The sequence below is a fragment of the Salmo trutta genome, chromosome 6, assembly GCF_901001165.1.
Source record: "Salmo trutta chromosome 6, fSalTru1.1, whole genome shotgun sequence".
Classification (NCBI taxonomy): Eukaryota; Metazoa; Chordata; class Actinopteri; order Salmoniformes; family Salmonidae; genus Salmo; species Salmo trutta.
This window is the reverse complement of record NC_042962.1, coordinates 50,679,431-50,705,204: the sequence shown is the minus strand read 5'-3', so window position 1 is coordinate 50,705,204 and position 25,774 is coordinate 50,679,431. Positions and strand designations below refer to the sequence as shown.

Genomic DNA, 25,774 nt, shown 5'->3' with positions numbered 1-25,774 from the left:
GAGCATACTTAAATTCACACAGGACACCGGATAAGACAAGAGAAATACTTCAGATTTAACAGACTGACCCTAGCCCCACGACACATAAACTATTGCAGCATAAATTAGTAATCGTTTTTGTTGCCTCAGGGCAACGCTGTGCCATAAAGGTAGGCTAAAACACAAAGGGAAATCAGATACAGAACATGTATTAAGTGAAATATAGGAGAAACAAGCACTCTTTTCCTAAGAAAATACAAGTTGGGCATAACCTAGTATTTCACTGCCTATCCAACCAGATTCTGGGGTCCATTCTTCTTCACTGTCACTGTCCTCAAGCTGACTGTCCTCACTATCAGACGGTATGATCCAACTGATCCATTAGGCTCCCTTTGCTCAACAATGTCCCTGTGTCCATTGCCTGTAAACGTCAGTGGTTATGTTGGAAAAAACATTGACCAAGGCCATAATTTTACATCAAATTACATGTCTTTCATTGAGCATGATATTGCAATGAAAAGTAGCCGAACTGCAAAGTAAAAGATGGAAAAACTCAACTTAAAAACGGAAAGCATAGAAATATTGCACATAGAACAGATATACTGCTTCTTAGACTTGCTTTCAATGAGAATGGCAGATCTATAACTCATATTTCTATGTGCATTTTGTTGGGTTGCCCAAAAAGTTACGTTGCAGCTTTAAACATGCAAAAGAATGAAATGTATCTGGGCCTCCCGAGTGGCGCAGTGGTCTAAGGTACTGCATCGCAGTGCTAGCTGTGCCACTAGAGATTCTGGGTTTGAGTCTAGGCTCTGTCGGGAGCCGGCCACGACCGGTAAACCCATGGGGCGGCGCACAATTGGCCCAGTGTCGTCTGGGCTAGGGGAGGGTTTGGCCGGCAGGGATGTCCTTCTCCCATCGTGCACTATCGACTCCTGTGGCGGGCCGGGCACAGTGCATGCTGACATGGTTGCCAGATTTACAGTGTTTCCTCTGACACATTGGTGTGGCTGGCTTCTGGGTTAAGTGGGCATTGTGTCAAGAAGCAGTGCAGCCTAGTTGGGTTGTGTTTTGGAGGACTCTCGACCTTTGCCTCTCCTGAGTTTGTATGGGAGTTGTAGCGACGAGACAAGACTTTAACTACCAATTGGATACCATGAAACTGGGAGAAAAAGGGGTAAAAAAATGAAATGTATCTTACCATGTGTTCACATGTGTTTTTGTTCTGTTTCCTGAAAGAAGTTCCCTGTCCAAATTGATACATTATCCCGCCTCATCGGATTGTTGAATTTAAAACAATTCACATGGGAGGTTGTAAGGCGCAAAATGGTTTTCTGTTGCCTGAGGGCAACAACAGTTGAAGTCGGAAGTTTACATATACCTTAGCCAAATACATTTAAACTCAGTTTTTCACAATTCCTGACATGTAATCCTAGTAAAAATTCCCTGTCTTAGGTCAGTTAGGATCACCACTTTATTTTAAGAATGTGAAATGTCAGAATAATAGTAGAGAATGATTTATTTCTGATTTTGTTTCTTTCATCACATTCCCACTGGGTCAGAAGTTTACATACACTCAATTAGTATTTGGTAGCATTGCCTTTGAATTGTTTAACTTGGGTCAAACGTTTCAGGTGGCCTTCCACAAGCTTCCCACAATAAGTTGGGTGAATTTTGGCCCATTCCTCCTGACAGAACTGGTATAATTGAGTCAGGTTTGCAGGCCTCCTTGCTCGCACATGCTTTTTCAGTTCTGCCCACACATTTTCTATAGGATTGAGGTCAGGGCTTTGTGATGGCCACTCCAATACCTTGACTTTGTTGTCCTTAAGCCATTTTGCCACAACTTGGAAGTATGCTTGGGGTCACTGTCCATTTGGAAGACCCATTTGCGACCAAGCTTTAACTTCCTGACTGATGTCTTGAGATGTTGCTTCAATATTTCCACATAATTTCCCTTCCTCATGATGCCATCTATTTTGTGAAGTGCACCAGTTCCTCCTTCAGCAAAGCACCCCCACAACATGATGCTGCCTCCCCGTGATTCACGGTTGGGATGGTGTTCTTCGGCTTGCAAGCCTCCCCCTTTTTCCTCCAGACATAATGATGGTCATTATGGCCAAACAGTTATATTTTTGTTTCATCAGACCAGAGGACATTTCTCCAAAAAGTACGATATTTGTCCCCATGTGCAGTTGCAAACCGTGGTTTGGCTTTTTTATGGCGGTTTTGGAGCAGTGGCTTCTTCCTTGCTGAGCGGCCTTTCAGGTCATGTTGATATAGGACTCGTTTTACTGTGGCTATAGATACTTTTGTACCTGTTTCCTCCAGCATCTTCACAAGGTCCTTTGCTGTTGTTCTGGGATTGATTTGCACTTTTCGCACCCAAGTACATTCATCTCTAAGAGACAGAATGCATCTCCTTCCTGAGCGGAATGGCGGCTGCGTGGTCCCATGGTGTTTATACTTGCATACTATTGTTTGTACAGATGAATGTGGTACCTTCAGGCGTTTGTAAGTTGCTCCCAAGGATGAACCAGACTTGTGGTCTACAATTTTTTTCTGAGGTCTTGGCTGAAATCTTTTGATTTTCCCATGATGTCAATCAAAGAGGCACTGATTTTGAATGTAGGCCTTGAAATACATCCACAGGTACACCTCTAATTGACTCAAATTATGTCAATTAGCCTATCAGAGGCTTCTAAATCCATGACATAATTTTCTGGAACTTTCCAAGCTGTTATAAGGCATAGTCAACTTAGTGTATGTAAACTTCTGACCCACTGGAATTGTGATACAGTGAATTATAAGTTAAATAATCTGTCTGTAAACAATTGTTGGAAAAATTACTTGTGTCATGCACCAAGTAGACGTCCTAACCGACTTGCCAAAACTATAGTTTGTTAACAAGAAATTTGTGGAGTGGTTGAAAAACATTTTTTACATTTTAGTCATTTAGCAGACACTCTTATCCAGAGCAACCCCGTGGGAATCGAACCCACAACCCTGGCGTTGCACACACCATGCTGGCGTTGCAAACACCATGCTCTGCCAACTGAGCCACAGGGAAGACACCAAAAACAAGTTAATGACTCCAACCTAGGTGTATGTAAACTTCCGACTTCAACTGTATGTTCAGTAGAGGGTTAACAGGAGAGGGAATATTCATTAAATATATTACATCCTTTTTCAGGTTTCCTACATCTGTCACATACTACAATTACACACTAAAATATATATAAGGTACACTTTTACATTCAGGTGGTTTTCGCTTCATGTATGTAATGTGCGTTGTAATGTTCTAGGTCCGTGACAACTCCCCTTTGGTGATAGTAAAAGTCACTTCAGTTGAATGAACAGCCCGCTGTTGAACGTCACAGCACTAAACAATCCACCTTCTAAAGCCAGTGGTCCCGTTGGACCAGAACAAAGACCCAGCAACATGTGTCAATGATATCATAGAGGGTCTTTATTATGGAGCAGTGGTGATCAGGGACATAGACATGCTGTACAGGAGACAGAGTATCTGAAGAAGAGGCAGCCGGAGGTACTGTAGAGGTGTGAGATGAGATGCATTCGTCTATTTGCCCTTGCATTTCCGTGGCATGGGCAGACAAAGCTCCTGTAACAAACAAACAGAGAAACTAATGACATTTTTATTAAATTATTTACATAAATGAGTAAATGAGAGAAACACAGCTCACCTGTAGGCGCGGCGAGGCGCTAGCAGAGCGTGCAGCTAGGGTAACCGTGTACGGGTTGTAGCCTTGGAACAGCGCCTTCCGCTGGTTGGGCTGTGAAAGGACCTGCACCCTCTCACTGGCTACTGCCTTCCTCACTGGCCCCGGCACTGGCCAGCTGACTGGACGGTCCTGGGCATACTGGGGGTGGTCAGACTTAGGGACTGGGAGAGGGGAGGTGTGGTGGGGAGGTGGAAGGAGACAGAGAGTAATGGAGAGAGTGTGTGCGAGTCAGATGTAGATAGAGTAGCGACAATTTTCAGGCTAAAAACGAACACCACATTTACATTGCAATGTAGTTGGGTGGCCGTTACTAAACGTTACTGTCTGAGGTAAATACGAGGTATCCTAAGTGTCTTACTGGCGAGGAGCTGTAGTCGGGAGGAGGTTGCAGCTGGGTGAGGGGGTGCCAGTGAGGTCTTGGGCGAATAGAGACCCTGCCTCCACTTGGGACAGGCCAACTGGCAGACCCTAGGACTGGCTACTGCAGTCTGCTAAAAAAATATATTAAAATAAAGAGACAGAGAGAAAGAGAGAGAGAAAACACAAGACAGATAGATATATGCAGAGCGACACAGATAGAGAGGGTTATACATTGAGGTGTGTGTGTGTGTGTGTGTGTGTGTGTGGTGCTCACGGAGGCCAGTAGGGGGCGGTCAGGTTCCCAGCCTACGGTGGGGAGGCGGGGCAAAGCCAGACAACACAATCTAATCTATTGGATGGATAGGCACTCAAAGCTGCTACACTGACCTCCCATTGGGGAGATGACCTGGAAAGGGAGGAGGAGAGTCATCAAGAGTCATCGTGCATTATACACATCATTAACATACTGTACAACATTATGAAGTGTTACCTGCTCTGTTCAAACACAGAATTAAGCCGCTTCCTGCCACACAGCTGGGACCAGTGGGGCGTCAACTCTACAACAAAAACAATAACATTAAAAAGGTGATAAAGAAAATTATCCACAACACAAACATCATAGAGCGCTGGGCTAGTAACCGAAAGGTTGCAAGATCGAATCCCCGAGCTGACAAGGTAAAAATCTGTCGTTCTGCCCCTGAACAAGGCAGTTAACCCACTGTTCCTAATCCGTCATTGAAAATAATAATTTGTTCCTAACTGACTTGCCTAGTTAAATAAAGGTCAAATAAATAACAAATAAATAGAGACAGAAAGAGAGAGTGAAAAGGGACAGAAAGAGAGTGGGGTGATCTTACCCAACGTGGTGGTGGAGCCATTTCTTTCAGGTGGGAGTTCATCTAGCCAGTAGACTGACCATCTGGAAGGAAAATAATCAGTCAGTCAGTCTGTGTGTGTGTTTGTGTGGCAGTACCGGTCGGGGAATCGGAGCAGGTTGGGTTTGGGCTGAGCGAGTTGCACCATCCGGGTAGCCATGAATACGTGAGTTGCTGAAGCATAACACAAAAATGACTGTTTATTGCACAGGAGGTTGGTGGCACCTTAATTGGGGAGGACGGGCTCGTGGTAATGGCTGGAGCGGAATAGGTGGAATGGTATCAAATATGGGTTCCATGTGTAAGATGCCATTCCATTAGCTCCTTTCCAGCCATTATTATGTGCCTTGCTCCCCTCAGCAGCCTCCACTGGTTTATTGTATTTTCCTTTAAAATGTCCTTTAAATGTCTCTGAACACAGTACACACACCTTTTCTTCAGTGGGAGACATGGAAATAGCCTAACAATGGCATAAACATGACATAAGAGCTGACGTGACCACTAGTAAGACAATCATTTGAACTTTCTCTCAAATATGCTGTCAACTATGCACTGGATGCCAAGTTGCCAACAACTTTATTTACTACTACAGTAGGAAATATTCACCTTGAACAAAGATAACATAGGCTAGTGAGTCAGTTCATGAGTACACCGTATTAATCAGATACGTTTTTATAAAGTAAACGCAATATCCACGATTAGCAGCTCAAAAAATGTGCACACATTATCACGTTATTTTATCACGTCGCCTACCTGCCGCTGCCTCCCGATCAACTTGGTGTGTGTTCGTAAATTCGCTCTGGAGTGCCTGAGTGCGTTCGTAAATGTAGTTCTCTCTCTCGCCTTAGCAGAGCAGGTTAAACTGTTCTCATGTCATCTAGAGAGTTGGTGACTGTAACTGTGCTGCTGGCAACAATTTAAAAACGTTTTTTTTGCCGACATTTCCTGATACCTGTAATATTCAACAGATGTTGTGCGTTCATAAATTCATTCGCTAGTTATTCTGCGCTCAGGTACTGAAATCGGAGTAGGGGTGCGCTTGTATATTCACTGTGGCAATCAACTCAGATTTCAGAGCACTCTCGGGTGCATAAGGGCTATCTAGTCCAATTTCAGAGCACTCTCGTTAGTGCCAAAGCACTAAATAACTGATGTATAACACCCATTGAATATTCCCGGTCGGTAGACGTTGGCAAAAAAAAACTGAAATTGTTGCCAGCAGCAGTTAGTCACAAACGCTCTAGATAAAATGAAAAAAAAAACATTCTGCTCTGCTATGGCGAGTAACATGCTTAGAGTGAGGTGTTCTTTCATTTGTATCTGGAAGTAGCAAGCAATCTAGCCAATTATAGTCAGTTAGCTTGGGTACTTGACTGCTAGCCAAAGCATCCAGTGTCCTGTCTGAACGCTCCGAGAGCGAAACAAATTTATGAACGCCCAGATGCAGTATGAGCGCACTCTGGCACTCCAGATTGAATTTACGAACACCCAAAATAACTAGCCAAAGTGAATTTACGAACACACCCTTGATGTTTATCCTTGCTTGCGCTGATACTGACGCCTGGTGGTTGTTATGGTGACGCCAGTATCTATATCATCCGTCATGTCACGCACTGTGAAGTGAAAGGCTTTCATAATGAAGACATTATTGAATGCACGTGCTGGTACTTTTTCGGTTTCTCTTGCAATTCCAACTTAAACGCATACCAATTAGAACGTAGCAATGATATTAGTATGGACAATGGAAAGTAGCAAATATATTTATCTTAACAACCCTTATCCCTTCCCTCTACCTGTGTATATGTGGTTAGACTTTCAACAGTTTTTTTTTAAACAAAATTACACTTTATTTTCATAGAACATGGGAAAATCTTACAAACAGCACCACAGTAACAAACCTACCTATTATTCTTTAGCTTTCATGATCAAAGTCCAAAAAACATTCACACTTTAACACACAACTACATTGAGTGTACAAAACATTAGGAACACCTGCTCTTCCCATCACATACTGACTAGGTGAAAGCTATAATCCCTTATTGACGTCACCTGTGTCTATGAAGGGGAGGAGACAAAAGGAGGATTTTTAAGTCTTGAGACAATTCAGACATGAATTGTGTGGGAACCATTCAGAGGGTGAACGGGCAAGACAAAATATTGAAGTGCCTTTGAACGGGGAATGGTAGTAGGCGCTCCGGTTTGAGTGTCAAGAACTGCAACGCTGCTGGGTTTTTCACATGCAACAGTTTCCTGTGTGTATCAAGAATGGTCCACCACTCAAAGGACATCCAGCCAACTTGACATCTGTGGGAAGCATTGGAGTCAACATGGGCCAGTATCCCTGTGGAACGCTTTTCGACACCTTGTAGTCCATGACCCGGCGAACTGAGGCTGTTCTGAGGGCAAAAGGGGGTGCAACTCAATATCAGGAAGGTGTTCCTAATATTTTGTACACTCAGGTGTATAACCCCAGCAATCATACATATAAAGTACTGAAATAGCTTTCAAGCACACATTTCTATAATAGCTTTCCACTATAGCGATGTAGCATTCTACTGTATAACACTATTGGATGAAACTCCCACCCTGGTACAGCTAGCTAATCAATATGCCATACGGATGATCGATAATATTCTATTGACATACAGCAACCTGCTCTGTTACAGCATTTGCCTTTGGCCAGATACAGTTGAAGTCGGAAGTTTACATACACTTAGGTTGGAGTCATTAAAACTCTTTTCAACCACTTCACAAATGTCTTGTTAACAAACTATAGTTTTGGCAAGTTGGTTAGGACATCTACCTTGTGCATGACAAGTAATTTTTCCAACAATTGTTTCAGACATTATTTCACTTATAATTCACTGTATCACAATTCCAGTGGGTCAGAAGTTCACATACACCAAGTTGACTGTGCCTTTAAATAGCTTGGAAAATTCCAGAAAATGATGTCATGCTTTAGAAGCTTCTGATAGGCTAATTGACATCATTTGAGTCAATTGGAGGTGTACCTGTGGATGTATTTCAAGGCCTACCTTCAAACTCAGTGCCTCTTTCCTTGACATCATGGGAAAATGAAAAGAAATCAGCCAAGACCTCAGGAAAAAAAAATTGTAGACCTCCACAAGTCTGGTTCATCCTTGGGAGCAATTTCCAAACGCCTGAAGGTACCATGTTCATCTGTACAAACAGACCTTGTGAAGATACTGGAGGAAACAGGTACAAAAGTATCTATATCCACAGTAAAATGAGTCCTATATCGACATTATATTTGGAGGAAAAAGGGGGATGCTTGCAAGCCGAAGAACACCATCCCAACCGTGAAGCACGGGGATGGCAGCATCATGTTGTGGGGGTGCTTTGCTGCAGGAGGGACTGGTGCACTTCACAAAATAGATGGCATCATGAGGCAGGGAAATTATGTGGATATATTGAAGCGACATCTCAAGAAATCTGTCAGGAAGTAAAAGCTTGGTCGCAAATGGGCCTTCCAAATGGACAATGACCCCAAGCATACTTCCAAAGTTGTGGCAAAATGGCTTAAGGACAACAAAGTCAAGGTATTGGAGTGGCCATCACAAAGCCCTGACCTCAATCCTATAGAAAATTTGTGGGCAGAACTGAAAAAGCGTGTGCGAGCAAGGAGGCCTACAAACCTGACTCAGTTACGCCAGTTCTGTCAATTCACCCAACTTATTGTGGGAAGCTTGTGGAAGGCTACCCAAAACGTTTGACCCAAGTTAAACAATTTAAAGGCAATGTTACCAAATACTAATTGAGTGTATGTAAACTTCTGACCCACTGGGAATGTGGTGAAAGAAATTAATCATTCTCTACTATTATTTTTACATTTCACATTCTTAAAATAAAGTGGTGATCCTAACTGACCTAAGACAGGGCATTTTTACTAGGATTAAATGTCAGGAATTGTGAAAAACTGAGTTTAAATGTATTTGGCTAAGGTATATGTAAACTTCCGACTTCAACTGTAATAGTTTAACCATTGTGGTTTCCACCAGAACCATGTTGATGCTCTAAGAATAACATCACACAGTTCCACAGCAGCCATGTTAGCATCTCCGCAGATGACAGCACCTTCTGTATTAGTAATAGTATCATAAATAGCCGTGTCCCACTCTATTGCCTATATAGTGCACTACTTTTGATCAGAGTGCACTAAAGTAGTGCACTACATAGGGAATAGGGTGCCAGTTGGGATGCAGCTAATGAGTAGAGAAGGGTCAGAGGGTCTGTACTATGACAGGGTAGAGCAGAGACAGGTGTTCAGCTCCTCTGATAGGTAGTTTGTGCATGGTGTAGTAGTGGATGACCTCTGGTACAGAGGAGAATGGAGGACTGTTCTCTCCCAGGACGTAACGACTCTCTGAACTCCGAGTGAACTTCATATGCATGAAGCCCTGACAACTCCTGAAAAAGAGAGAGTGAAATAGAGATCAGCGTTATAAAATCCTTAACACCTTATTAGGGCCTAGATAAATATGGAAAACAGATTTATGATGTGATTGGAATAATGTAGAACATTAGAATGAGAGAGGGAGAGCGTGTAAAAGGTACCTGAGGGAGAGAGAGTAGTCTTGTGAGCAGGCCTGGCTCTTCCTCACCAGGTAGGAACTCTCTTTGCACAACGTCAGTAGAGTCTCTGCCTCCGCACGACTCACAGAACCGTGGTACCACCTGCAAGGGGGACATTAGTGTCTGGCGCATAGCAAGGGACACAAAACAGTGTGACACACGGCCAGGGGGAGCTTCTTGAATTATCCTGAGAGTCAGCGGTTGAGGGAAGGAACTTACACCTGTCTCTCCAGGGGCAGGCAGGGGTCCACTCTCTCACCCAGGATAGGGGTGGTGTCACCAGGCCTCCGAAGGCTGGCTACGCCCCCTGGGGCTGTGGGGCTGGTCCTGGGTAGTCTGGCCTGGTCTGACTGGGCTAACGACTTCTCCCACTCTGCCCCCTCAAACTTCACTACAAATGGAGAGTTTTATTAGCCAACTACTTAAATACCTGGGCAACAGGTAGCTTAGCAGTTAAGAGTGTTGAGCCAGTTACCGAAAGGTCACTGGTTAGAATCCCGAGCAGACTAGGTGAAAAAATGTGCCCTTGAGCAAGGTACTGAACCCTAATTGCTCCTGTAAATCACTCTGGTTAAGAGCGTCGGCTAAATGGCTAAAATGTAAAACTGCAGCATCTACTGAGTGCCTCCTACACCAGAACAGATCAGAGCACTGGTCTACTTGCTAGAGCTTTAGAGATGATGTATTTTAGAGCCCAACAATTCAGTTATGCTGTCCTCTATTTGATATCTACCTGCTAGAGCTTTGGAGATGTTGTCCTTCTTCCATTCCCAGGGCTGGTCGTACTCCTCTGCTGGTCTCTCATCGTCCTGGGGCAGCCTGCTCTCTCTGACCTCTCTCTGGAAGAGGAAGAGAGGATGTAGGAGCATGATGAAATCAAAACAGAGAAGAAGAAGAAGATTGTTACCGGTTCGTCCCTGAGGAACTCTCTCCCCTGCTGCTGCGGTGGCGCCCCCCAGTGGCGATGTCGAGTCCCATCGTAGGGGTCATCATAGAGTTGATCTCCGATCCCAACCCCTGACCTTCCACTGCCCACTCCTGGCCGGCCCCGCTCTGGGCCCTGTTGGAGCTCTACACACACAATCAATAAATTAACTATAAGTCTATGCATCTCAGTACGTCAGTCATTTTAGACAGCCAGGCGTGAAGTCCAAGGTGTGGGTGTGTAGGCAACAGCTAAAAGGAGCCGACCTGTGATGACCCTCTGGGCTTCAAAGGGTTCCATGTAGCTGCTGCTGTGCCCTGGACGGAGATTGAGATCTAGGATAGGGTTAGGGCTGAAGGCTACCACGGTAGGACTGGTGATAGGGCTGAGGTCCAAGGTAAGGTGTGGGCTAGGGTTAGGCTCCCAATCTGCTCTAAGCCGAGGAACTGGTCTGGCATCAAATGGGTCTGAGTAGTCGGTGTCGGAGTCCCCTACTGCTGTAGGAGCAGAGGGAAGCACCTAGAGAAAGTGATGGAGGGTGGGTGGGATAGTGAGGGAAAAGGGTAAAAAATATATATACTAAAGAGTCAAAGCCATAAATGAGGAGAATCGTGTGGATACAAAGAACATGAAAGAGGGAGAGGATCAACAACAAAAACAACAACTGTCATTCCATACCGGTTCTTGTTGGATGGTGACGGGGCTAAGGGGGACCTTACTGCGACTGAACTCCTGAGAGTCCACCTTGATCAGCCTGTGTTTGGGAGACACCACCTTCACCTGGAATACATTATCAAAACCTTTAAAGACCTGTAATAACATGGTCATAACACCTGTAAAGCCATGTGTTTGATACTGTTAGAGCCATCGCATTCCAGCAATTACATTTAATCAGTCCTCCTATATCTCCGCCAACCAGCCTCCTCTGCTGTAATAACACGGTCATAACACAACTTCTTCATGTACTATAAGATATAACATTGCCCACCTCTGCATCGTTGGGAAGGTCAGAAGCAAAGGCGGGAAACGCATGCAGGCTTACTGTCCCCCTGCAGCCACCGTAGCAGCCATTTTGTGGTTTCTCTGCGCTCTGGTAGGGGTCTTCAAAGTCCAGGTCTTTCTGGGCTCTGTAGGCCCTCAGGATCTCACTCTCTGTGTAGTCAGGACGCGGCGGCTGGGGGGCGTCACGACGGCTGCCAAAGTTCAGGTAGTCCTTTAACCACTTTGCCATGGGTCTGAGGGAAGGAGAATAAAGCAGAATATTACATATCTAACTAACACTGTCAACACTTCCAATAATGTGCTTACCGTGACAATGGAATCAGTAAAAACAACACACACTGGCATTACTGAATGCCAGTGTGTGTTGTTTTTACTGATTCCATGTTTTTACTGATTCCATAGCTGAACTGGAAAGCATTCATCAAACTAACGTTTGAGAGAGTACTAACTGTTTGTTAGCTGGCTAGATATTTTATTTTTTATTTAACTAGGCAGGTCAGTTAAGAACAAATTCTTACTTTCAATGACGGCCTAGGAACAGTGGGTTAACTGCCTTGTTCAGGGGCAGAACGACCGATTTGTACCTTGTCAGCTCGGGAATTTGAACTTGCAACCTTTCGATTGCTAGACCAAGGCTCTAACCGCTAGGCTACCCTACCGCCCCAGGGTAGCCTAGTACTGTATTTCCAGATATTTACAAGAAGGCTATATTTCGTTTGAATCTGGAAAGCGACAGACAAGCTAGTCAGGGATCTACCTACGAATGTTTGGCTATTGGCTGGCTGGCTAGCTATAATCAGCTGATGTTAGCTAGTTAGTCATGTTTGGTGCAACATTGAAGACAACGTTAACTAGCTAACGTTAGCTATGCAGCTTATTATTTGCATAATATAAAAACGATACACTGTCAATACTTACGTTTTGATGGAAATCGGGGTCGTTGGCCAATGACGTTTTAATTGTGTGTCCTCCCCCCATGAATTCACAGAAATTTCATTGTAGCTAGCTAACGTTAGCTTGTTAACTTCCCTCCGCTTGAGCTGAAGAAAACAAGTTTGCCTGCCACCAACGTAAATTAACTACGCTACGTCAGTCAGTTTAAAACAAAGATTAAATGCATTTTGTAAAATATTATTTCATTTGCCAAGGTAGCTAGCTAGTTGGCTAACGTTTCAATTTCTATCTAGCTAACTAATTCGAATATTTTAGTCAGAAATGGTTAGCTCACTGAGCTATAATAAGAAGGGTTAGCTAGCTACAAAAAAAGTATTATTCGGTGGGATTTAACGGGGGTTGGCATCCAATATTAATGGCCCATTACCGCCACCAAATGGACTGGAGTATAAATCCATTATACTTTGCATACAAAGTATTGCCAAACAACCCTTCACTCATTAAAAACCCACCACCCCATTTCACTATTTTGAACCTATCTGATCCTATACCAGACAGACGGACTGGGTGGACAGAACACTACCATTCACTACTACTCTTCTGCAGTAAAATCTCGTAAACCCAAGTACTTCTCTGCAGCTGCCACCTATTTTCTGTGATTTTACATTCTATTCCTGCAGGACAGTTGACAACCATAGCAATAAACACTAAAAAGCCAACCTTACTGAAACACATTTCATTCATAGGCCTATCACTCTGTACTGGCAACATTATACAACTCACCTGGAGCCTTTTAGGATCCTTTACCCTTGACACATCTTCCTCTACTTTCTTCACTGCCTCAGCATAAGACACCTTCTGTACAACTCTGAACATGGCAACTTCAACCTGCCTCTCTGGCACTGGACACTTCTGATCCCCAGTAACATGAGCACCCCTACAGTTAGCCCTAAATTGGACTAAAGGAGCCTAATGTTACTCATTAGTCCAAGGACCTTACATTTTCTGTTGAATTGGTGAATTGGCTCTGGAAGGCAAAACAGACAAATACTCCGTCTAAACGTGAATTGATTCTCAATTGCAGTATTGTTCTAGAAACATAAATCCCTCTACTTTCATATTACATCAAAATAATATCACAAATGCTAAATATACACTTACTGTCCACTGTTTTAACCAGATAGATTAGATTATTTTATTAGTCACACGCACAGGGTCGCATTTGTAATTGCAGGGTACAGTGAAATGCACACTTTTGTGTCTGTAGGTATACAGACGAGGAGGCATACAAAGGTATGCCAATTGGTATTGGTATGTTATGCAGATCACATTTACCATCCTCCTCCCTTACCTCTTCAATGAATATCCCATAGGCCTCTACATTATAGACAAGGTATGTGTATGAAAAGCATTATCAAAAGTTATTTTATTTTACATTTAGCATTTTCTTATAGCCTACATATTCTTACCTCTTTGTTGATTGATATCCATTGAATTGTGTCCATTTTCTGTTTTAGAAAGATTTGCACATGTGTAAAGATAGGTGGTATCATCATAAAACAATATCAATTTAGATCATACAAGGGACAAACCTGCAAGAACCCCCACCAAGTAAGGAGGTTCCACCATGAACCCAACTTCCTATGGGGTTCTTGGAAGAACCTTTTGATGGGCCATTTTGAGTTCCAAGAACCCTAAGGGTGTAGGCTGTATTTGTACTGTTGAACCATACCATTGTACCCCGGTCACCTTGCTGTGTTTAAAAGCAGTTTCTTTAACACGGTTGCAGCTGACAGTAATTTTCAGTGAAAACACATTTGTGGCGTCTGTCTTCTGTTGACACACAGGTGTTCGGAGACACAAATAGCTAATTAGCACAGGTAGTCCGCTCTGTCATCTGTTTTTCGTAAACAAGAGCTGTAACATGGAAATATGGCCATGTGGGAACCTTAACCCTAACCCTATAAAGTTGTGTATCAATTAAACCTCTTGGGGGTAACGACTCAGAATTAAAACTCAAAAAGGACAGACAGTGACTCTTCTGTTGCACCACACGGCAGGTGTCACAGACACTGGGAATCTATTACAGTTGCTTCACCTCCACCCTTATCCCAGTAATCACTCCTTTCAACGGCACCGTTTCTTAGAGCAAAACACGTAACGTCTTATCCCCAGCTCCCTCTGGGTGGCAGAAACACACCAAAAAAATCACAAGTCCACTTCTGGTTACCTTCACTGATTCAGGAGGACCCAATTCCATTTTCACCCAACCAGAAACCACATATGGGTCAGCCAAAAGGCAGCGGTCCACTTTCTCCAAAAATGTCACTCCTACTGGACCAGAATCATCTTCATCATGCCAATCAGTGTGAGGCTCGGGCTCAGAGATCTTTACCACATAGTGATGTGTGAGCGAAACTGAGAATGGGCCAACATTTAATATTTTTCTTACTGACAAAAAAAAAACTTTGGCTTACATTTATAATATTTAATGCAGGCTGTCTTTGCAGCAATACATTTGAACCGCCCCAACCACGTCAGAGCCACGGCACTATGCAAGCATGTCACAATGAATGTAAAGGCAGAGAGTTGACGTGCTGTATAGCATTGGACAGGGGCCAAATCTAATTTTTCATGCCAGATGAGGTGGAAGAGAAAGAGGACATTAAATTGACTAGTTCCCCAGGACAAGCGGAGAGTATGACTGGACTGTGTGCGAGAGAGAGCAGTTTTTTTGTTGTTGCCATTGTTACAATCACTCGATTGTTGTTGAGTCAAGTCCACACCAGTGCCTATTTAGTAGCCAATTTAGTGTGATAACTTGAAGTTCAATCAAGGAGCATTTTAGGAAAAGTTAACGGCTTCTGTCATATTGATTTCATGTTCTAAACTCACAAAAGCAGCCTACTACAGCAGAGAATTGAGGTCTTTGGGTAAAGTTGTGTGTAGATGCAGTTATCAAGTAAACTCTCTTCTTTGTGGCAGGTAGCCTAGTGGTTAGTGTTGGGCCAGTAACCAAAAGGTTGCTAGATCGAATCCCTGAGCTGACAAGGTAAAAATCTCTCTTTCTGCCCCTGAACAAGGCAGTTAACCCACTGTTCCTAGGCCGTCTTTGTAAATAAGAATTTGTTCTTAACTGACTTGCCTAGATAAATAAAGGTTAAACAAAAATAGAAATACAAATGTTTATCTGCAACACAGGTCTACATGTACAACCTCCACACCCAAGAGAAAATAGTTTAGAATGTGCCACAGTGCAAGAAATAATTTAGAGAACCACTGATTTAGAGGAAAATAAGTATTTAATGAAAAGCCAAAACATGACTTACACCTTTACAAAGTTGGAGGGTAGTTGGTAGATGGACATTTCAAAATATATTTTCAAAAATCACAGGTGAAAACTAATTACATTGGGGGTAGGGGTCACAAAACAGGATGATACAATTCAGCCTGTTAACTCTCCTATATACTCAAACAAATACAGTAGTTTTAAAATCATCACAGGCATCAAATTGCTTACCCCTTTCTTACACCTAATAACCATCCTTGTGTTGTGATCTTCAAAATCCAAAACTGTTCTGGGTTGTGTGGAACAGGTGAATTGCCCAACAACATATCAACACATTTCCATATCAAAGTTCAGACACTGACTGAGCATTTTGATTAGCCAAAGCATCACCAGCCTCTCTCTCATTCACTGTTGTTGCTGTCATCACTGTCGGAATACGCCCCCAGGAGGCTGAGCGACGACGACCCATTCTGTGCTGTGATTGGCTTAGTAGCCTCCGTCGGTACGGTAGCAGCTGCCTTTGAAACTGCAAAGCAGGAAGTACCAAGATTAGAATGACAAAGTCTACACCCCTTCGTCAGTGATTGGTCAACAGTAGAGATTCTTCAATAAAGTCTGTTGTCATTCAACGAGAGACGACTCGTTTTTTTATGCAAATTTTTTCATTGAGAAATACTGCACCAGACATCTTAGTTAGATGTCAAATTGCACGACTAACATCTCCTTGGCAAAAATTACTTCGGTCGCCAGCTGTACGATGTTTCCTCCGACACATTGGTGCGGCTGGATTTCCGGGTTCAGCGAGCAGTGTGGCTCGGCGGGGTCGTGTTTCAGAGGACGCATGACTCTCGACCTTCGCCTCTCCCAAGTCCATACGGGAGCTGCAGCGATGGGACAAGACTAACTACCAATTGGATATCACGAAATTGTGGAGAAAAAGTAAAAAAAAAGTTTTTTAAAGTATGCCAGATTTCTTGAGTTCTATTTTGAGGAAGTGAACACTGGCTACAATGTCTCAAAATGCACAAAGTACTATTACAGATTTTTTTCTCGTTTTTCAAGCGAAGGTCTTTTAAAGGAGTATGCAAGCACACTAGTTCAGCTAGGCGCCTGCTGAACTGAAGCATGCGGACGCCTTAAGCAGGAAATCACCCCAGTGTATACGAAGTCATTTCCATATTGCAGCTTCTGTCAAAGCCTCCATAGCTCACCTGTCTGTGTGTTAGCGCCTGCAGGAGTTACTGTGGTACCAGGTTTGGGGACAGAGGTCGTTGGTTTCTTCCTCACCACCAGTGTTCCCAGTACCCCTCCACCTCCCAGCCCCCCCACACTTCTCTCCCAGCTCTCCACCTTGGCCTTCTTCATCCCCCCCACTGACAGGCCCTGCAGAAACAACACACAGGACATATGTAGGCATGTTGGTTAACATGTATTGTGAGGCCTGTGTGTATTTGGTCTGTGTGTGTTACCTGTGGGTCAGTGAGTCTGTCTGTGGTGAGGATGTCAGTAGGTCTGTCTGTGCTGGGTTTCTTTGGTCTGCTGCTGCTCTCACTATCCTGGTCTGAGTCAGAGTCAGAGTCTCTTAACCTCTTCACTAGAGCTCTCTCTAGCATCTCCCTGTAACACATACACAACCATTTTGTTATTTTGCTATACTTGCACCATTTCTCAAAATAATTGCTTAACAATTTCCCTCTTTCTTCTCACCAATCTCCCTCTGTCTGTACTCACCGTGTCTCCCTCTCGTCCTCCTCCTTCTCCTGCTCTTTGGTCCTCTGCTCCAGCTCTTTGTATGTTCCCAGCATTCCTTCAAAGTCCACCGAAGCCTGTCTCTGGTTCAACTCCTTGAGCTCCTGAAGATTCTCCAGAACCTCCATCTCCATCTTAGAGTCCCGTGTACGGTTCTCCAACACCTAGAACAGAACATCACCAGTACGGCTCTTCAACACAACATCAGTACTGTTCTCTAGAAACCTGGTAGAGAACATATCATCAGTCTGTCAGGTTCTCCAGCACTGTTTCTAGAGATATACCTTCATAGGGTTGTTCAACTCTTCCTCCTCTCTGTCCTTAGTTATTTTCTTCTCTTCCTCCTCTAGAAGTTTCTCCGCCTGAAAGTTCCTTGTGGCACCGTGTTCCATGGCATAGTCTGTGTTCTCCGGATCAGTCTATAGACAACACACACTGGGTGAGTACACACACGTTCTAAGATGTTTGTGTTTTATGGATCTGTCTTCAGACAAACACTGGGTGAGTACACACATGCGGAAACAGATTTACCTTAAAGGTGATCTCAGCCAGGCATCTTGTACACTTGATGTAGAAGCGGAAGATGGGCAGTCCCATGTAGAGCTCATTCATCACAGTCTCCTTACGGGCGTTGAACTTCTTCCCCTTGTAAATGTACTCCCCACAAGTCTTACACCTGCAAGGCACACATGCAGGGACAGAGCACACACATGCATTCATTCACTCACTCACACCTCATGGTACCTGTTTCAGGGCAGAGTTGTAGAGTGTTGACATACCTCATGTTGAAGGGAGCCATCAGCCGGACCACATACTGCCTGTCTTTAGGGAGCTTGAGTTTGGGTATTTTAGCCGGGTCGAAGTCTGGCGGGTAGTATTTCTACAGGAGAGCGAGCACAGTCAGCAGTGTAATTTAACTACAAAATATCTGATTCACATTGCCTTTATCAGTCATTAGCTACAACGAGAGTAAAACATAAAATAAATAGACAAACAATTCACATAAAGAGATGAAAACGTTCAAAGTTTACAGTGGGAGCCTACTCTAATCAGTATATCCTCATAAGCAAAGATAGTCAGGAAACATAGCTAGTTAGTTACAATGAGTACGACTACTAGCTATATAGCTAGCTAAGCGTACTGAGCTAACTACTACTATTGTGTAACTAGGTGTCATCATGATAAGCATAGAAAAGTGTTTGCTTCAATGGCCAAGCCTGGCTAACACGCCGCTTGCTGCTAGCTAGCAAACATTGCAATCGCTAAACAACTGCCCGTTTTCAGCGAATCGAGAATAAATCAAGACATAGTAAACAATAATTGTACTTACATTTAACACTTTTCTTTCTGACATTCTTAATTGGAAATAAAAGCTAAGTTTAGCAACGAAATGGAAGGATAAACTGTGATAATGTTAGCTAAACAGATCGCTAGCTTGCTGTTAATGCGATTTGAGAAGAGAAGACAATAACTTCCGGTCTAGGTCCAGTCTTCACAATAAATGTCGCTCATGTAGAAAGCACGCATTTAATATTACTCAATCTATAAATATCGTTTTATGATTTATATTTTAATTTAAAACAATGATTGTGTCCATGAAAGTGGGGTTGAGTCCCTACCACAGTATCTAAGGAATAGAGTGTCAACATTGATCTGCATCACAGCAATATGATAAATTATGGATTAAATTTGCCATCACAAGAGATCATTTCAGAATGACATCCACAAAAAAAAACATAATAAAATAATTTTGTGAATTGATGGAACGGGAATAGAACCCGAGTTGCTGGCGTGAAAGTCAATCAAGTAGGGTTACTTGGTGGGAATTGTAAGGTGGCTCATTAGCGAGGATTGCTACAATATACGTTGTTTATAGCAGTGAATAAAAACAGACCTGAAGATCTTTTAAATGGCTCATTGTGATAAGGCCTTTATTTCATACAGGATAACTTTAGGATGTCTCCTCAGTATGAGATCTCATATTATAGCATGAAAGCTAATGAGCAACTGAAACATTTTCCAGAGTGTTTTTTTACAGCAATAAAATTAATTCATATGCTTGGTCAATTTTGTATTTATTTTACCTTTATTTAACTAGGCAAGTCAGTTATGAACAAATTCTTATTTACAATGACGGCATACACTGGCCAAACCCGGACGTTGGGCCAATTGTGCGCCGCCCTATGGGACTCTCAATCATGGCCGGTTGTGATACAGCCTGGAATCAAACCAGGGTGTCTGTAGTGACACCTCAAGCACTGAGATGCAGTGCCTTAGACCACTGCGTCACTGTGGGAGCCCCAATAGGAGAATTTCAGCATGAATTTTTAAAAATATTTTCACAATCTAAATGTAAATGTTTTGGCCATACTGGTGGCAGTTGAAGAGTTAATTGCAAACTATGTCATTGTTTATTTTTTTATTTCGATTTTTTTTAACCTCTTTGGAGGACAAATATCTTAGTTTTTGTTACAGCTTTTTTTTGCTACATATACATACATTTTACATACATATTACATTGTAGATTAAAATGCTTCTCTCTTGAACCATATGGACCTGATTAAATTAATTAGTTGGTTGATAAACTGAATCAGGTTATTTACAAGAGGGGTTGGAGTGAAAACCTACATGACGGTAGCTCTCCAGTAACAGGGTTGGAGAGCCCTGGTCTAACCTAGAAATGAATGGATAATAAGAAAATAAAGAAATAAATGATATTTTATATGAGTACGTTTGTAAAAGTATGAATTACCAAAGTTAACATAGATTTCCATGTTAACATTCCGTTAACTTTGGTAAATGACCTGTAGTTTTACAACCCTAGTGTTGCACAATATCAAATCAACCTAGGGGTATGCACTGTTAGCTAGGGGGTAGGGACTTTATTTGGAATCAAGCCGATGAGAGGAGACTTTGGATTGTGGGCAGCTTTGTAAAACTGTCAATATTAGAATATTAGTTAGTCAGTCAGTCAGTCAGTCAGTCACTGTAGCCTGTCTGTTCTTAACATAAGAGGAATGTACGTCCAGCATTGTGTGTGTGTTCTGTTCTGGCTGTGTGTGTGTGCTGTGGTGACTCTTCTCAGCGGTGTACTCAGCAGCGATGGGACGGTTCCGACGGTTCCATCAGGAGAGAACAGAGCAGAAAGGGGTGAGACTGCATTCTCAGAAATGAGGACCTGTCTGGAATACTTAAAGATGGCTCTCTTCTCTCCTTTCCTTCCCTCTCCACATCCCCTGTTTCTTTCCTTTCTCTGTCTCGCCCCCTCCCCTCTCCACCCCTATTTCCTACTTTCCCCTTTTCTCTCTCCCCTTCCACTGCTTCTCCCTCTCCCCTGAGTGTATTTGAGGGGTGAGTTCTGAGTGTGTGTATCCTATGCCACTGGCAGACCCCCCCTCCCCTCCAGAGGTACGTTGCTGGTCTCCCAGTTACCCCTTCAAAGCCCTCTGCTCATGGCCTGAGCCTCCACAGACCCAGCTTCCCATACAGTACATCGCCACCTACAGGTAAACTGTTTGTGTGTGTGTGTGTGTGTGTGTGGGAGGTGTGAGAAAGAGTTTGAGAGAGAAGCTTATAGATGCTCAAAACATCCCCCTTTCTCAGTTAATCACTCTGTATGTCCTAGTATGAAAGGCGGAGAGATCCAGCAGTGCCATCCCTACCCTACCTCCGTGCATCCTCTCCCCAGCCCAGAGTCCTCTCTCCCTGGGGTGAATGGCTCCTCTCCATGGGCGAGGTGGCTCTGTGTCCTAAAGGGTTTAAAGCTCTACACGTCTTACAAGCTCAACATCACAGGAGTCAACCGTATGGGCAGCGCCTCCCACCTACAGGCCTTCACTGTAGAGGACATTGGTAAGAACCTGTCTCTGTGTCTCCCACCTATTGGAATAGTAGTAGCAGAATCATTGTGAACCTGTGTGTGTGTGTATGTGTGTGTGTGTGTCTGTAGTGAAGCCGGACCCCCCTGTGAATGTGACTGTGCAAGTCGTTCCCGGGAAGCTGAGTCTGTTAGTGAAGTGGGCCCCTCCCCCTTCCTGGTCTGACCGCACCCTCTTCCCCCTGAAGTACCAAATCAGATACCACTGGGACAACAAGGGTACCCCACATGAGATCACTGTGAGTGCACTCTTATTGTGTCTGTGTGACCCTGTCTTGCTCTCCTTTTCTCACTCTCTCTTTCCTCCCCCTCTCTCTCATTCTCTCTCCCCCCCTCTCAATCTCTCTTTCCTCCCCCCTCTCTCTCAATCTCTCTTTCCTCCCCCTCTCTCTGATTCTCTCTCCCCCCCCTCAATCTCTCTGTCTCCCTTTGTCTCTGTAGTTGGATCCGTTTGAGGACACCAAGAAAGTTCTACCAAGGCTGTCTCCTGGGAGGTCTTATCTAGTTCAGGTGTGTTCCATGGAACTGATGGGGCTGGGACAGAGCAGTGATTGGAGCCTACCTGTTACTGTCACTATGCCTGCACACTGAACACACACACATACACACTGAGATAACACACACACACATACACACTGAGATAACACAGGCACATATGCACATGTGTACACACACACACACACACACACACACACACACACACACACACACACACACACACACACACACACACACACACACAGAGATCAACACAGGTCACACCCATAGATCAACCGCATTTGTAAACCGCAACTTGGCTTAACAATGATAATAAAAACACTTTATTTGTAAAGCAAGTTTCCAACATTGTGCTAAATGTGCTCATTAAAACAACACAGTGGTATTTAACTCAGAATTGACTCCAGCATTTCCACAAACTCCGTGTGAAACTCCAATAAAAATCAGTCGGAAACAACCACCACCAGAGGAGTAATGAACTCCGAGTGTGTGATGCCCAGGGAGAAGGCAGGAGGTCTGGGGAGGTGGAGCAGGACCTTCTCCGGGCTGTGGGTCCCTGGCCCAGGCTTCTGAGACTGATCGCTGGCCCGGGTAGTCCGGCTCTGGACAAAATTAAAATCACATCCAACTTTATTTTAAGGGAAACATCCCAATACTCTAGTCTAGAGGAAGATACATGCAAGAAAATACTATACAAAATATTACATTGAAAATAAATAAATAGCTAAAAAGCTAATTAAATACACCTACAGCCTACATAAATAAAAGATAAAGCTATGAACCTGTATAGAGAAGGATGGCTGTCGTGTGAGGTAGACGCTGGGGTCAGTACGGTTGTAGCGTCCTGGTCCAGGGGTCATGGACCGGTCTTCTGATGGAGCTCCTACCTGTCTGCGCCCCGCCAAGCTGTAGCTGACACTGGACGGCTTGTGTGGCACCTGGGAACCCAGCAGGTTAGAGTGGGTGTACCTACCTCTCCCTCTCTCACACACTGTCTCTTTCATTTGTACCTGTCAGGGGCGGGCACAGAATCCATTATACGGTAACGTGACCGAGAGCCAGGGGCGAAAATCTGATATCAACTTTGGAGGGGACAATTACATAAAATTTTCTCAAGAGCAATTCCTGAGGGGGACACCAAAAGTAGTGCTGTAACACATAGCCTACATTGTAATATGGTAAATGTATATTGAGAAACCAAAGAAATAAGGTGCTTGCCGTACTCCTAAATACCGGTACCCAAAACTACACAACTAATCACAACAGCAATACCATTGCCTTTAACAAATCTTAGTTCAGTCACCAGTTTAAGTTGAGAGTGGGGGTATCCATGGCATTTTCCAATTATGTTCCTATTTTATGAACCTTTCATAATGTTGCCAAACAAAGACAACAAACTTACCTGAGACTCCGTCTCTGCCAGTCTGTCCCTGCATATCTGTCCCCAACTCTGCTGTCTGTGTGCCATCTGTTGCCTGCTCTGCCTAATGACATCATTGTGAAACATTTCCATTAGAATTTCATTTCTTTCTTATGAACATTTTATCAACTAGTCTTTGAGATATTAGGCTACTAGGGTTCTTACTATGCGTTTTGGTGTACTGAAAAATACTCTGATGTCCGTCTTTTATTTTTCTGCCATTTTTCTACCTGGCTGGCTGGCTACACACACACACAGTGTGTAGGTTATTTACAGTAGGAGATGGGCTTCTATCATCTTATCTTTTATCATTATATTTGGGCTTCGATCTAAAAGGTAGCTAGCAAATGTGAAACGGATTAAAATGACAAGTTGACAGCTGTATGAGTTCACCATTTACACAACATATGCTGCAACCTTTTGTAATTTTAATAGTTTGTTTCATATTGGCTGGCTTTTGCAACGAGACCATTAAATATATTTAAGACAATGGTAGAAGAGAGTGTAGTTCTGTTCAGTTTGGACTTCAGTTTATCGCTAACCTTATCACAAGGACTTTGAAGCACTAACTTACATCATCTGCATGCTGATCTTGGAATAAATTGACGATAGCAAAGATTCCATCTTTGACGAGGCCACATAAATGGAATAGGTACTAGCTAGCTTAATAGTTAATATTTTCGCGCTAGCTCTGCATATTCAGCTAGTGTGTGTGCGCGATTGACTGGATTAACCTCACGTCAGTTACGTTCATTGAGTGCCTTTCAGACAGTAGACACGACCCCTCTGTTACCTTGCCAACTAAGGAACTGGCAGTGGATCAAACCATTGTGAGGCAAAGGGTGGGGGGGGGTCGCAATCTTTTGAAACTTAAAAACGGGCTATTAAGTGTCTATAATCAGCACAATTGCTTTCATTGTTTCAGTGATATATTGGGGGGGACAAATCATATTTTTCCCAGGATGGGGGGGTCGTGTCCCCCCCGTCCCCCCCGGGATTTCCGCCCCTGCCGAGAGCCAATAGCGTAGGAGGGAGGTCTGAGATGAGCTTTCTCTGGGCTGTAGGCACCTGGACCTGGAGTCTGGAAGAGTTCAGCTAGAAGTGAGAGTGATGGAGAGAGAGGGGGTGAGAGAGAGAGGGGGGAGAGAGAGATAGGGGTGAGAGAGAGAGGGAGAGAATGTAAAGAATGTCCAGCAACAAATGCCCACTGGGGTAATAGAGTTTGATTGAAAAATTTATCTGATTCAGGGAGTAGCTAGTCTCACCGGCGCGTCTTGCCCTGCCTAGCATGGAGTAAGAAGGGGTACCAGCGCGTCTTGCCCTGCCTAGCATGGAGTAAGAAGGGGTACCAGCGCGTCTTGCCCTGCCTAGCATGGAGTAAGAAGGGGTACCAGCGCGTCTTGCCCTGCCTAGCATGGAGTAAGAAGGGGTACCGACGCGTCTTGCCCTGCCTAGCATGGAGTAAGAAGGGGTACCGACGCATCTTGCCCTGCCTAGCATGGAGTAAGAAGGGGTACCGACGCGTCTTGCCCTGCCTAGCATTGAGTAAGAAGGGGTACCGGCGCGTCTTGCCCTGCCTAGCATGGAGTAAGAAGGGGTACCGGCGCGTCTTGCCCTGCCTAGCATGGAGTAAGAAGGGGTACCGGCGCGTCTTGCCCTGCCTAGCATGGAGTAAGAAGGGGTACCGGCGCGTCTTGCCCTGCCTAGCATGGAGTAAGAAGGGGTACCGGCGCGTCTTGCCCTGCCTAGCATGGAGTAAGAAGGGGTACCGGCGCGTCTTGCCCTGCCTAGCATGGAGTAAGAAGGGGTACCGACGCGTCTTGCCCTGCCTAGCATGGAGTAAGAAGGGGTACCGACGTGGCCGAACCGGGTCATCTTGGTATCGATGTGGTACTGGAGTCCTGGACTGCAATCCACGGAGACCACTGTGGAGAAGAACGCACAATAATTCATATTAATAAAGGTCAAAGGTGAATTTAAAGGTCAAACTTGAGGAAAATGTCAGCAGTATTTTCCATCGACTTCTGCTTCCTGCCCTACTAACCTGGAGTGTGAATCCTCATGGCAACGGTGTGAATAAAGTCTACTCACCATACAAGAGAAATAGGCAAGGAGACTGAGATTGACCTCAGAGACTTACTATTGCTGCTCATACGTCTGTGGAAGGTGTAGGCGGGGCTACTGGGCTTGGTGAGGTCATGGTTGACGTAGCCAATGGTTGGAGGGAGAGCATAGTGACCGGGGCCTGGCCCTAGCAACAAGTAATGATGGTGATGATAATGATCATGTTTATTTTCCATTCATGTAAAACAAAAAAACATTTTTTTCCCATACTCCTGCTCCTCCAGTTTCTTGAGCTTCTACATTTCACTTTTCCATTGATGTTAAAACAGAAATATGACAGTGTTGAGTACTGTCCATGTCAACTAAATTAAAGTTTTAATTTAAACATGTTGCATAACAGATGTCTTCAACAAACCTTTCCCTCTGCCAGCAATTATCGGACGTCTCTTAACCTCCATGATTTGTCGATCTCTCTCTATTTTCCTACCCCTCCTCTATTTCTCTTT

General features: G+C 44.0%; 5 protein-coding genes across 5 annotated transcripts; 1 reads left to right on the top strand and 4 right to left on the bottom strand.

The window, feature by feature from the left end:
* Positions 1 to 3,426: 3,426 nt before the first annotated feature.
* Positions 3,427 to 5,117, bottom strand: LOC115195143 (testicular haploid expressed gene protein-like). Its single transcript, XM_029754950.1, has 5 exons — positions 5,056 to 5,117; positions 4,470 to 4,488; positions 4,081 to 4,210; positions 3,684 to 3,883; positions 3,427 to 3,601 (listed from the first exon to the last, which is right to left on the bottom strand). Exons 1-5 carry the CDS (start codon positions 5,115 to 5,117, stop codon positions 3,560 to 3,562), a joined length of 453 nt encoding a protein of 150 aa, XP_029610810.1. The 3' UTR covers positions 3,427 to 3,559.
* Positions 5,118 to 8,909: 3,792 nt separating this feature from the next.
* Positions 8,910 to 12,759, bottom strand: LOC115196163 (SH2 domain-containing adapter protein F). Its single transcript, XM_029756782.1, has 9 exons — positions 12,396 to 12,759; positions 11,464 to 11,710; positions 11,154 to 11,255; positions 10,742 to 10,994; positions 10,458 to 10,621; positions 10,284 to 10,389; positions 9,770 to 9,941; positions 9,533 to 9,652; positions 8,910 to 9,385 (listed from the first exon to the last, which is right to left on the bottom strand). Exons 2-9 carry the CDS (start codon positions 11,704 to 11,706, stop codon positions 9,199 to 9,201), a joined length of 1,347 nt encoding a protein of 448 aa, XP_029612642.1. The 5' UTR covers positions 11,707 to 11,710; positions 12,396 to 12,759; the 3' UTR covers positions 8,910 to 9,198.
* A 2,895-nt stretch (positions 12,760 to 15,654) lies between these two features.
* LOC115196177 (splicing factor YJU2) lies at positions 15,655 to 18,892 on the bottom strand. The gene is made up of 8 exons (XM_029756807.1): positions 18,740 to 18,892; positions 18,189 to 18,289; positions 17,941 to 18,085; positions 17,694 to 17,828; positions 17,392 to 17,573; positions 17,130 to 17,277; positions 16,872 to 17,043; positions 15,655 to 16,186 (listed from the first exon to the last, which is right to left on the bottom strand). The coding sequence occupies exons 1-8, from the start codon at positions 18,761 to 18,763 to the stop codon at positions 16,062 to 16,064; spliced, it is 1,032 nt and encodes a 343-aa protein (XP_029612667.1). The 5' UTR covers positions 18,764 to 18,892; the 3' UTR covers positions 15,655 to 16,061.
* Positions 18,893 to 20,364: 1,472 nt separating this feature from the next.
* Positions 20,365 to 22,118, top strand: ebi3 (Epstein-Barr virus induced 3). Its single transcript, XM_029756809.1, has 5 exons — positions 20,365 to 20,559; positions 20,798 to 20,915; positions 21,035 to 21,261; positions 21,359 to 21,525; positions 21,728 to 22,118. Exons 1-5 carry the CDS (start codon positions 20,427 to 20,429, stop codon positions 21,875 to 21,877), a joined length of 795 nt encoding a protein of 264 aa, XP_029612669.1. The 5' UTR covers positions 20,365 to 20,426; the 3' UTR covers positions 21,878 to 22,118.
* On the bottom strand, positions 22,085 to 25,771 carry LOC115196184 (outer dense fiber protein 3-like protein 2). Its single transcript, XM_029756815.1, has 5 exons — positions 25,684 to 25,771; positions 25,345 to 25,455; positions 25,062 to 25,129; positions 22,567 to 22,794; positions 22,085 to 22,386 (listed from the first exon to the last, which is right to left on the bottom strand). Exons 1-5 carry the CDS (start codon positions 25,724 to 25,726, stop codon positions 22,228 to 22,230), a joined length of 609 nt encoding a protein of 202 aa, XP_029612675.1. The 5' UTR covers positions 25,727 to 25,771; the 3' UTR covers positions 22,085 to 22,227.
* Positions 25,772 to 25,774: the final 3 nt, after the last annotated feature.

What these genes read in the sequence shown, in the direction of transcription:
- LOC115195143 (XM_029754950.1), bottom strand. Translation starts at nt 5,117, where the DNA reads ATGGCTACCCGGATGGTGCAACTCGCTCAGCCCAAACCCAACCTGCTC. An exon ending in CCGACTACAGCTCCTCGCCA is followed by an intron (nt 3,884 to 4,080) that starts GTAAGACACTTA and finishes CCCCTCTCCCAG; the next exon opens with TCCCTAAGTCTGACCACCCC. An exon ending in GCGCCTCGCCGCGCCTACAG is followed by an intron (nt 3,602 to 3,683) that starts GTGAGCTGTGTT and finishes TGTTTGTTACAG; the next exon opens with GAGCTTTGTCTGCCCATGCC.
- LOC115196184 (XM_029756815.1), bottom strand. Translation starts at nt 25,726, where the DNA reads ATGGAGGTTAAGAGACGTCCGATAATTGCTGGCAGAGGGAAAG. An exon ending in AGATGACCCGGTTCGGCCAC is followed by an intron (nt 22,795 to 25,061) that starts GTCGGTACCCCT and finishes CGCCCCTGACAG; the next exon opens with GTACAAATGAAAGAGACAGT. An exon ending in AGCCATCCTTCTCTATACAG is followed by an intron (nt 22,387 to 22,566) that starts GTTCATAGCTTT and finishes AATTTTGTCCAG; the next exon opens with AGCCGGACTACCCGGGCCAG.
- LOC115196163 (XM_029756782.1), bottom strand. Translation starts at nt 11,706, where the DNA reads ATGGCAAAGTGGTTAAAGGACTACCTGAACTTTGGCAGCCGTCGTGAC. An exon ending in ACCTTCCCAACGATGCAGAG is followed by an intron (nt 11,256 to 11,463) that starts GTGGGCAATGTT and finishes AATGTATTCCAG; the next exon opens with GTGAAGGTGGTGTCTCCCAA. An exon ending in AGCCCAGAGGGTCATCACAG is followed by an intron (nt 10,622 to 10,741) that starts GTCGGCTCCTTT and finishes TTGTGTGTGTAG; the next exon opens with AGCTCCAACAGGGCCCAGAG.
- ebi3 (XM_029756809.1), top strand. Translation starts at nt 20,427, where the DNA reads ATGTACGTCCAGCATTGTGTGTGTGTTCTGTTCTGGCTGTGTGTGTGT. An exon ending in AGAGAACAGAGCAGAAAGGG is followed by an intron (nt 20,560 to 20,797) that starts GTGAGACTGCAT and finishes TGCCACTGGCAG; the next exon opens with ACCCCCCCTCCCCTCCAGAG. An exon ending in CAGTACATCGCCACCTACAG is followed by an intron (nt 20,916 to 21,034) that starts GTAAACTGTTTG and finishes TGTATGTCCTAG; the next exon opens with TATGAAAGGCGGAGAGATCC.
- LOC115196177 (XM_029756807.1), bottom strand. Translation starts at nt 18,763, where the DNA reads ATGTCAGAAAGAAAAGTGTTAAAT. An exon ending in ATGGCTCCCTTCAACATGAG is followed by an intron (nt 18,086 to 18,188) that starts GTATGTCAACAC and finishes TGTGCCTTGCAG; the next exon opens with GTGTAAGACTTGTGGGGAGT. An exon ending in AGTTGAACAACCCTATGAAG is followed by an intron (nt 17,574 to 17,693) that starts GTATATCTCTAG and finishes GTTCTGTTCTAG; the next exon opens with GTGTTGGAGAACCGTACACG.